General features: G+C 50.7%; 1 protein-coding gene across 1 annotated transcript; it reads right to left on the reverse strand.

The window, feature by feature from the left end:
* Positions 1-6,851: 6,851 nt before the first annotated feature.
* Tbcc (tubulin folding cofactor C) lies at positions 6,852-8,122 on the reverse strand. The gene has a single exon (XM_005359723.2). It carries the CDS (start codon positions 8,004-8,006, stop codon positions 6,984-6,986), a length of 1,023 nt encoding a protein of 340 aa, XP_005359780.1. The 5' UTR covers positions 8,007-8,122; the 3' UTR covers positions 6,852-6,983.
* Positions 8,123-11,092: the final 2,970 nt, after the last annotated feature.

An 11,092-nucleotide genomic window follows, 5' to 3' on the forward strand; every position in this document is an offset into this window, starting at 1 on the left:
AATTTTGTTTGCTTATTTTGCTTTTTGTTGTGTTGTTGTTGAGACCATATCTCACTATGCAGCCCTGCCTGGCCTTGAACTCACTCTGTAGACCAGGCTGACCTCCAACTCACCGAGATCTGCTGCCTCTGCCTCCCAGGTGTTGTGGCATGGTCACCACACCAGACAGCTGTGTGGTTTTATTTCTTTCTGAACATATCTGTGTGTCATCCTTGTTTAGTTTTGTTTTTGAGACCAAACCTCACTATGTAGCTCTGGCTGACCTGGAACACACTATGTGGACCAGGCTGGCCTTGAGTTTTCAGATATCTGCCTGCCTCTGCCTGAGTTCTGAGATCAGTGACTGTTTTTGGTGGCATGGGGTAGGCCCCTTCCCTCATTTTGGGTTGATCAGCTTAAACAAAGGATCAGGAGCTGAGAGATGCATAGCTTTGGGTAGACTGTTCAATGCTAGCCTTGAGCACATCTCAAGCCTAGACCAGTTGATTGGAAGGGGAGCTGAGCTGGCGGGAAGAAAAGCCATTTGTCTCATCAGGAGGCTAGGGAAGAAAATGGAAGTTTGCCATCTCCATTAATCTACCTACCCATGGCGGCTTTGTCTGACTGTCAGGGATCTAACTCCTAGTTCTCTGGAAGCTGAGTCAGTCAACAGTCCCGTGTGTTCTCACAGTCAGCAGTCCCGTGTTCACAGTCAACAGTCCCATGTTCACAGCCGACAGTCCCGTGTTCTCACAGTCGACAGTCCTGAGTTCTCACAGTCGACAGTCCCGTGTTCACAGTCGACAGTCCCGTGTTCACAGTCGACAGTCCCGTGTTCACAGTCAATAATCCTGTGCTCTCTTTTGGAAATTTTCATTATGGTAGGACACAAACAAATTTCCCTCCCCGCAAGGGTTCAGGCTAGGAAGAGGCAGTTCCTCCCCCTTTTTCATCTCCTTGCTCACAGCTAACACTGGAGGCTCTCTATCCTGTACACTGTGAACTAGATTCCTTGGAAGGAAGCTGTGTCCGAAAGGCTGGTTGATTAGCACATCAGTGATGTGGAGAGGCTGGGATGTTGCAGGTTCAGAGCCACATTACCGTGGGACATCATTGGCCCCTTTGATAGCCACTTAGTGCTCTCCTCTGTTCCCGATCTTTTGTGGCCACTAGATAAATCCTTTGTAATGCATGAACAGACTTTTGGCTCCACCAGTCAAAGCCGCCTGTGGCAGACAGCTCGGGCCACAGCAGAGCAGTCTCTGCTTCGCTGGAACTGGTATCTGACTTCTTTTTCTCTGTTACTGTATAAAACTCATGAAATCACTCCCTCGTGGACACACTGTTTTGAGGACACCTCGCTCTGTGATCCTCGGAGACAAGAACCATATTTCTGTCCAGACCCCGTAGCCGTCATTCTTCAGTCTCTCTGGGGTGTTTCTGTGATGACTCATCTTCACTGACTTTGCTGAAGTCACGTGCAAGTCCATCTGACTCAGAGGCCCATGGAGTCCAGGAAATGTTGACTGAGTTGGCCTGCACTGTCCATGTTCTTCCATTTTTTCCCCTCTGAGATCAAGCCTGCTAAACAAGCGGGTGACGCACATCTATACCCCCCACCACTCTGAATGGTCAGACAGAGGGTTCGTGAGTTGGAAGCCGTTCTACCTACACAGTGAGACTTATCTCTAGGAAATAAAAGTCAAATAAGTGGGCCAGAGATGCAGCTCAGTGGGTAGAAGACCCAGCATGCAGAAGAACCTGGGCTTGAGTCCCAGGACTGCAGCAGCCAGGCACAGTGGCATGTCACTGTAATGTCAGCATAAGGGAGGTAAAGGCAGGCGATCAGGAGTTCAACATTAACCTTGGCTACAGAGCAAGTTTGAGGCCAGCCTGGGCTACATGAGATCCTGTCTCAGAGTTTTTGTTTGTTTAATGTAGCTAATAGAGAACCCAACAACTCGACCTCAGAGACTGGCTCATTCACTTTCCTTTCTTGTTCATGTTTGTAATGATTGTCCTGTCTCTTTAAGAGACAAGCCACGCCCACTCCCTCCCTCATCCGCTGAGGCAAGCTGATTGATCTTCAGCTTCCAGCCTGAGTTCTCTCTCTTTCTCTCTCTCTGTTCTTCTCCCCTTTCCTTTCCATACTTCCATAACTCACTTAATAAATATCGAGCCTCACTCTGCACAGTGTGCCTGTGTGTCTCTCACCTGCCACCCACATGAGCACCTTTGGAGACCTGTGGCAGGGTCTCATGTGCAGTCCCTGCCTAGGACTGGCTGCTCTCGGGGACCCCCTGCCCACTGCCTGCCACCAGGGATCCTGCAGCAATTTTTAATAATTTAATAATCCATTACAATATTGCCTCAGGATATAATAATTCTGGCTGGGGATGGTGGCACACAACTTTAATCTCAGCACTCTTGAAACAGAGGCAGGCAGATCTCAAGTTCAAGGCCAGTCACAGTTAAACAGACAACAGACACTGTCTTAGAGCAAACAAACATTTTGATCAGCAAAGAAGCTCTGTGGTAGAGCATTTGCCTAGTGTGTGCCAAGACCCTGGCTTCCATCCCCAGCACTGCATGAAGAGTGTGTGTGTGTGTTTGTGTGTGTGTGCATGAGCGTGCACACGCATGTGAAAGAGACAGAGAGTATGTGTGTGTACACATTGTGCTTCATTTTCAGAGACTGAGGACAACTCAGAGGAAGTGACATTTGAGTTATACAGCGCACACGGACCCAAACTGAATGGAATTTGATGAAACAGAGCCTAAGTGATTTGGAAGAAAATCTTTGTAGCCAGATTATCTCCCATTTGCCCTCGAGATGCTGTCTTCCTTTCTCCCACCTGCCACGTGGCCTGGAAGCTGATTAATGAGAACTGAACACCAGGCAGTGGTGGTGCACGCCTTTAATCTTTAATCCCAGCACTTGGGAGGCTCTGGGAGTTCGAGACCAGCCTGGTCTACAGGGCGAGTTCCAGGACAGGCCCCAAAGCTACAGAGAAACCTTGTCTTAAAAAAATAAAAAACAACAACAAAAAAAAAACCCCAACCAGACAAAAAAGTTTATTTAGGGCTTGAGAGATGGCTATGTTGTTAAGAGTGCTGGCTGTTCTTCCAGAGGTCGAGTTCAATTCCCAGCAACCACATCTCCAACCATCTGTAATGAGATCTGATGCCCTCTTCTGGCCTGCAGGCATACATGCAGGCAGAACACTGTATACATAATAAATAAATAAATCTGTAAAAAAAAAATGTCATTGCTCTGACATTCCCAGTTGGGTCCAGTCAGTGGCTTGTAGCAAAAGATCCTGTCCCCAGGAGGTCCCCAGTTGCCTGCACCCTGATAGGCTGCATTCTCCTACAGGAACCTACAACTCTTGGCGTTCTCCCCTACTGCTTCCTGCCTCAGATAACAGCTTCAGCCCTAGGGAAGACGCAGGTCCCACACCATCTCATTGTGTTTCCTGAACTCTGCCTACATCTTGGTAATAGCTCCCGTGTGAAGCTCTTCCCGCCAGGGCTGCGCGCCTGCGCGTGAGTGCGTGTGACTGATGGGTGTTAGTTCAGACAAGATGGAACACATCATGCATGAGGAAATGACACGAGCTGTAAGAACAGGAGGCTGTGAGAAGATGGAGGAGGCAGGAGTGAGTCCCGCGAGAACAGGAGCCTAGGAAAAGTGACACAGTTTAAGAAGACCAATTTGGTAGTAGCACGGAATGACTTAAACAAGGGAGGTGGAGCGATTAGAGTTAGATTACAAGAAGACCCAGAAGTCTGGTAGCAGACCGTGCAGCTGGAAATTAACAACCCCTGGAATTCTACTGATGTCATATTCTAGATGCTCATAGCCTGTTAATGCAGTGATTTCCGTCCTAGGTACTTAGCCTAGAGCAGAACAGCACATTTCTGAATCATTCTTACACATGGCTATTAATTGACAACTTTTTTGTTTCCTTTCAAGACAGGGTTTCTCTGTGTAACCCTGGCTGTCCTGGAACTCGTTTTGTAGACCAGGGTAGCCTCAAACTCAGAGATCCACCTGCTTCTGCTCCCTAAGGACTGGAATTAAAGGCGTGTGCCACCGTAACCCTGCTGGTCACCTGTAAGATATGGGTGTCTTTGGTAGTGCATGTGGCGCTGTTGACAAACTTTATTGTTCATTAGACACTGATTAAGTAACCAGGGGGTTACCTGTGCAAACGAACACTGCATAATCATTAAAGAGCAAGATCCCACTCCCTACACTCATGAGAGACCTCCCAGTATATCCGTCACAAGACCAGGGGCGTGCTTCCACTGGGACTCAGGAAGAGAAAGCTATTCAGTATAGCATGTTTATAAATGTATAGACAAAATAAAAAAAACCAGAGGGAGATTAATTTTACACTAATCCTTTCGCCCAAATGTCTATGGGCAGTTTGCCTACATGTAAGCCTGCTCACTCTTGCAGACAGTTCCCAGGGAAGCCAGAAGAGGGCATCAACACCACCAGTCTCCCCAGAACTGGAGTTACAGATTGTTGTAAACTGCCCCGAGAGTGCTGGGGATCCAGACTCTCGAAGAAAGACTGGAGATGCTTTTTTCAAACTGTTCTGGTGGGGTTTGCAGTCAGGTGTGAGTAGGTGGCAGGAGGTCTGGGGGTCACTCAGAGAAGCAAGGAGGGCTTGCTGAGCAGGGACAGCTCAGCCAAGACAGCCAGCACTAACGGCTCTGTCATTCTGAGGTCTATTACACTTGCTGGTTTGTGGCTAGGTGTGTTGGTAGATACTTCTAATAGCATCGCTGGGGAGGTTGAGGCAGGGAGATCAGGAGTTCCAGGATAGCCTGGGCTATACATGAAACAGTCTGAAGGAAAAATAAGCTAAAAACTAAATGACGTTTCTAAGATCTAAGGGACCTCAAGGCATTTAGTGGATTTGGTGTGAGCTCTCCGTTGCCTGCCTATGTGAAGGCCTTCCCATCCTAGTTTCTATCACAGAACCTGCGGTCTTTGTGGCTAGACTGGCTGGCCATCAGCGCCATGAGCCCCCTGATCCTCCTGTCTCCACCTCCCAGCACTGGGTTTAAAGGAAAAGGACTAGAAAGGGTTCTGAACTCAGGCCTTCAAGCTTGCTTATCAGGCTTTCTCCCCACTGAGCCATCTCCCCAGCCCCAATATTTTATTTATACTTGTGTTTTTTTTCCTAGTGGTAATGGAGATCAAATCCGACCTACACAAGGACTTACCAAATGCCAGAATTTTTCTAAATGAAGTGAGCCTTTCTGTAAAAATGAGCAATCTTCAAGGCCATTAGTGTCCTCTACTGGCGGGGTGCTTCCTGCAGTATATCAGCTTGATGACCTGACACAGTGCAGATCCTGACTAGTGTTCCACTCCAAGGCTAGTGGGAAAGAAAACCTGGCTTCTGCCTGTGCTCCGTCCCACTGGCTTTTGTCACCCTGTACAATTTCGCTTATCCTCTTGGAGTAAGACAGAACATTTTACATACTTTAAACTTAAGTGTGTAAGGTATTTCTAGTATCTTAATCCTTGAGGTATAAAAATTTAAAAATAAAAGGCATGTCAAAATCTAAAAAGCATGACCTAAAACTAAGTTTCAGGTCAAGTATGATGGTGCACTGGAGAGACAGGCAGGTGATCTGTGAGGACAGCAAGACCCAGGCCCAGGGCTGCATAGTGAGACAACCAAAGTTTTACATCTAAGAATGCTGGGCCGTGGTTTCTAGAGCAGAAGACAGGCTGTACTGGAGGGTATTAGAGCAAAATGAGTGGGGAAATTAAATCTCGGCAGGACGTTTCCCTCCACTAGCAGCGTAGGACTGAGAACTGAATTTGGCCTAGATTCAGAAGCCTTCCTTCAGACTCCATGCTCAGTATGCACCGTCAGCATGCTGTTAAGTGGGGTCCCACTGGGAGCGTAGCCTCAAACTCCAAAATCCCGGCAAGTAGGAGACTGAAGTGTGAGGCTCCCTATGTTCTGAGGCCAGATTACAGAGTAAGATCCAGATCAGCATGGGAGCTGGCCTTTAAGAAAATATAGGGTTGGGACTGGAGAGATGGCTCAGTGGTTAAGAGTACTGGCTGCCCTTCCAGAGGTCCTGAGTTCAATTCCCGGCAACCACATGGTGGTTCACAACCATCTGTAATGAGGTCTGGTGCCCTCTTCTGGCCTGCAGGCATATACATAGACAGAATATTGTGTACATAATAAATATTTTTAAAAAGGGGGGGTTCCATATTAGTCTCAGATTCCAGCAGTTTATCATGTGAGCTGTGACCTTATGCCAATCACATGCTTTCTCATGTAAAACATGGTGCCAACAGGAGACTGTGAGAGTTCAGTAAAAAAGTGTACAAAAAATAATTGAGTTTTGGTGTGGAGTCAGAGACAATAACACGGGAAATCTGTGAGTTCGACACCAGCCAGGGCTGCAAAAAGGAAAAAGGAAGATGGGGGTGGGGATGCACACGTAGTGACTATCTCAGTCTTAGAGCCGAGAGGTTCATATGCCTCCTGGAGTCCATTCAAAACCTCAGACCTAGCACAGCACTGGATTCCAAAGTCCAGGAAGGAGTCTTAAAAGCCCGCAGAAAAAAACACACAGGGCAAAGCGTGAGGGAAAAGGTCAGCTCTGTTAATGGAGCTTGTGCCAGCTTGCCACTTCCATTTCAAACTGTGCCCTAACAGAGCTCTCCTGACACCCCTATTATTTATTGAAGACCTACTTTATCACGCTCTGTGGTCAACCATAAGAACGGCAAATCCCTCAAAGCCCAACCGTTCTTCCCCTCCTTCTTCAAACTGTCACACTCAAAGGCAGGCAAGCAAGTGTCATCGAAGTAGCAAGAGACCCTGTCGGCTGTCATGAATTTAATGGAACTCACAAGGAGGGGAGGTTCAACCGTTTCAAGCCCCTCATACCGCAAACATAAACAATGTGACGACATTAAGTAAACTGAACGGGATCTCTCTGAGCGTGGCCCGTGCTCAGTCCCACTGGATGTCCCGGTCCTCTTCAGGGAGAATACTCCAGTTCGGAGAGGCCACGTTTCGGGCCAGCCAGTTGAAATCGTCTATGTGGTTCCAGTTATTTCTGCCCCTATCTAAACCGGAGTCCTCGAAGTCCTTGTCGATCCCCTGGTAGCTCCAGGTGTACGGGGCGAACTGGATGCCGCTGCAGTCCTCCACGATGGCCCTGCTGGTCACCTGCAGGAAGATGCGCGTGTCTTTGGTGGTGTGTACGCGGAGCTGTTGACAAGCTACGGCCAATACGCAATCACAACAGTCCTCCAGGAACACCGAGGTGGACACCGGGCCGCAAAGGACCTTGCAGCTGCGGGCCTTTGCCAGCCGCAGGGTGTTGGGGTTGCCACGCAGTCTGACAGTGCAGTTGGTCAGGTCGCTCAAAAGGATGTCGCGCTGGTGCAGCTCGTCGGCGTTCTTCTCCAAATCTTGGGACTCCAGGTTGGAGAAGCCACAGGCCCAACTGAGGCAGGGAGCTCCCTCCTCCGTGGCCAAGGGCGGCGAAGGGGCGGACGAAGCGCCGGGTGCGGCGTCTACCTGGGTGGCCCCAGCGGCATCCTTCTTCCGCGCCTTGAAGGCGAAGCGCTTCTTGGGCTGCAGCTCAAGGCGCCGCTCGGCGAGGGCCGCCTGCAGCTGCGCCAGCGCCTCCTGGCCCTGCCGCAGATCATAGGGCGCCAGGAAGAGAACCGAGTCGTTCAGGAGCTTCCGCAGCCCCTGCAGTCGGTTGGCCGCCTCTTCTAGCCGCTCGGCCGACGCCTCGCCCCGCAGCAGCTCCTCGGCCGCCGCGCGTTCACGAGCGAAGGCGGCGGCGAAGAAGCCGCTCTTCTCCTCCTCCACCTCCTGGTCCTGCCGCTTCTGCTTGCGCCTCTCCACCTCCATCTGCCGCTCCTGCTCGCGCCTCTGAATTCGCTCCGGCACCAGGCTCAGGTCCCGCGGGGACCCAGCGGCCGCGTCGCCCAGAGCCGCGGAGCAGCCCACACCCTCCATCTTGACTCCAGGCTTCCTCACCCGCCGCTTTTCCTCCCGGCGCCCTCCGCAAGGCCTCCCACCAACGCGCCCCGTGATTGGTCGACCGCGGTGACGTCAGGTCCCGCCGTATCCTCTTCGCCTATTGGTTTCTCCGCGCTGGAGGGGCGAGGACGAGGGCGGGGCTGTTGACAGGAGGGGGTGGGGAGACAAAGGTCCTGGTGGATGGGTGGGGTGGGAGGCAAGCGGGTGAAGCTTTTTTTTTCTTCTTAAAGGGGCAGGACTTATATCCGGGATTGTGGGGTGAGTTGCAGCAGCGGCAGCTGCACATGTGGGTTTGTTTATAAGAACAAGGTTAGAAACTCGCAGGCCTCCCCCTCCCCCCAGCTCCTCCCTACTACCCCCTAACAGGCCGGAGATCTGCTCCAGGGTGGTGGGGAGGAATGTGTGCTTGTCGTGGTGGTGGGGACAGGTAGTGCGAGAAAGATGGAGGGGGGGGTTATTGCACCTCCCGGGCCGCGCCGGAGGAAGCTGCAGCTGGAACAGCTGGCCAGGGAGCCGCTTGCATGCCTCTGGTTTTTTCTTCTTTTTTTTTCTTCTTCCCCTTTTCCCTTCCATCACCTCTTTGCTCAGCCGGTCCCTGCCGCCTCGGTAACCCTCATCCTTCCTGCCCTCCCCCAACCACTGCAGCTCCGCGCGGCCTGGGGGCGCCTGGGTCCCCGTGGGCAGTTTATTGGGGCGGGAAGCTGGCGCGAAGCCCCGCTATAAGAGAGACTGAGTTCCTCGCTGGAGCGGGTTCCGGGGTTCCTGGAGGAGACTAAAAACAGATTATTATTATTATTATTATCATTTATTTTTGGCCCACTCCTGCAGTCGGAGGGGGGCGGGGGAGGATGACATGCCACCCCCACCCTTTCTCCCCAGTGCGGTGGCAGCCACTCCCTGCGCAGCTGGCGGCCTCTGGCCGCGCGGGGCTAAGACCCCAGGCCGGGCGCGACGCCTCTCTCTATAGGGCCGACCGTCTTTAGGAGGGCGATGGGGAAACGGTACATTATTTCTAGAGGTGGTGGGAGGGATTTGTCACCGGAAGTGAACGAGCCTAGCCTAAAGTCCGGACCAACCCGAGGTGCGAGTGGGCAGCCAAGACCGCGCAGTCCCTGGCAGAAGCCCAAGGCGGCGGCTGACGAGCACCCGGGTGGCGTCCTCGTATGCTGTCTTCAGCCACGAGGCCTTCTGGACCCGGGCAGCCCATGCCGTCTTCGATTTCAGCCCCATCTCCATCCTGATTGCCAACCTCCATTTTTGTTCTTTTAATTGGGATTTTTTTTTAACTGCCAAAAAAACCTCACTCGAAATTTAACCCATATACCTGCGTTTTCTGCAGAAAAAGATGGGAGGAAAAGAGAACCATTCAATTAGTTGGAATTAAGAATTGAGTTCCAATTCTTCACGACCCACTCGCCTCCTTTCCTAACCATTAAAAAACAAAACAAAACAATCCAAACCTCAAGCACAAATTCTTGATTGAAGAGAGTGCATTCCTCTACTGAGTCCAGACAGGTGTCACTGGGTGGCAAATTCCCTGTGAAGTGGAGGGCGGGAAGGGGAGTCGTGTTTGCGTGTTCATGTCTGTGCACCTGATGTACCCATGCGCCCACAGAAAAGATAGGTCGATGGTCACGTAGGTTGGCCTTGTTTATGTCAGTTTTGCTTCCTGTTTTCTACTTTATTTTTTAAAGTAGTTTTATTTCACAAAAGTGTGAATTTGAGACTATTGAAATTTAGCTGATGGCCTTGTTCATGTTTCCTAGAGGAATGGAATAGCTGTTTTCTTTTGTGATAGATGGGGGGCGGGTATTTATATTTTATGTCTATGAGTGTTTTGTGTGCACCATGAGTGTGCCATGTTCATGGAGGCCAGAAGAGGGCGTCCGATCCCTGGAACTGGAGTTACAGACAGTTAATGGGCTGCTTTGTAGGTGCTGGGAAAGGGTCTTACAAAAAAACAGCTGGTGCACCTAACCACTGATCCATCTCTCCAGCCCCGTTGAAAGATTTAACCTACCCAGATTAAAAGAAGACTGATTTTGCTACTGGAAACAGCAACAACCCAGACTTGCTTTGCTTAGGTCTCCCGTTCTAATTAAGAAAGCTGGTGGTGAAAGGTTCCTTGAGCTAGGAGTTGGGGCTGTCAGCTATGGTGAGTCTGTTAGTGGTTCGAAGTGTGGACTTTATGCAAATAGGAGTCGGTGTCCTCAGGGTCGTCTTTCTGCGGTCTACCTGACGGAAGGTGACAGAAATTGCCTGTGGTTTAGCTTAATGTTTAAGCAGAAAGGACAGAGATGGATGGTCCTGCAACTGACGCGGTGTTTCGGGGACAGTTTGTAAAGACTGGTGTGAGGCCTGAAAGGGATCGACTTGAGGCTGCTTTGGAGCACTGGGGTGAGGTTTTCTATCCTTGGGCTGGAGTAGGTGGCCAAGGCAGTTGTCAAGCTATGTGTCTGATTTCTGAGTTAAAAGCCATAGGAAGGCTGCTAAATGCTGGCATTGCCAGACCATGTTGCTCCTCGTTCTAATGTGTGAGGGCAGTGGATTGAGAGTGCGTTCCTGACAGAATCCGGCTCCACAGAGGTAAGTGGCCACCCTATTGGAAGGAGGGGCGGTGTGCAAGAGGACAAAAACAGCAGCAGAGGTCACAGTGTCAGCTCCGCACCTCTCAGGGGGAGGCTGCCGAATCTTGCCCATGTCTTCCAAAGTGAATGGAGACTGTAGAAGCCCTGGCTGCCCTTGGAACTCGCTCTGTAGCCCAGGCTGGCCTCAAGCTCACAGAGATCCACCTGCCTCTGCTTCTTGAGTGCTGGGATTAAAGGCATGTGCCACCACTACCTGCTGGACTTTAACTTTTCTTTATTTACGAGGGGGTGGAACACACACAGGTACACACCTCACCGCAGTTGTGGAGGTCAGAGGGCAGCTTTCAGGAATTGGTTCTTTCTACCTTCATGCAGGCTCAGCTTTAGGTAAATATTTCACCAGTTCAGCAAGCTTGTCTGCCCAGCCTTAGCCTATACTTAACAGTGGTTTGGATATTTTATGGTTCTCAATGT

The sequence above is a fragment of the Microtus ochrogaster genome, linkage group LG2 (assembly GCF_000317375.1).
Source record: "Microtus ochrogaster isolate Prairie Vole_2 linkage group LG2, MicOch1.0, whole genome shotgun sequence".
NCBI lineage: Eukaryota > Metazoa > Chordata > Mammalia > Rodentia > Cricetidae > Microtus > Microtus ochrogaster.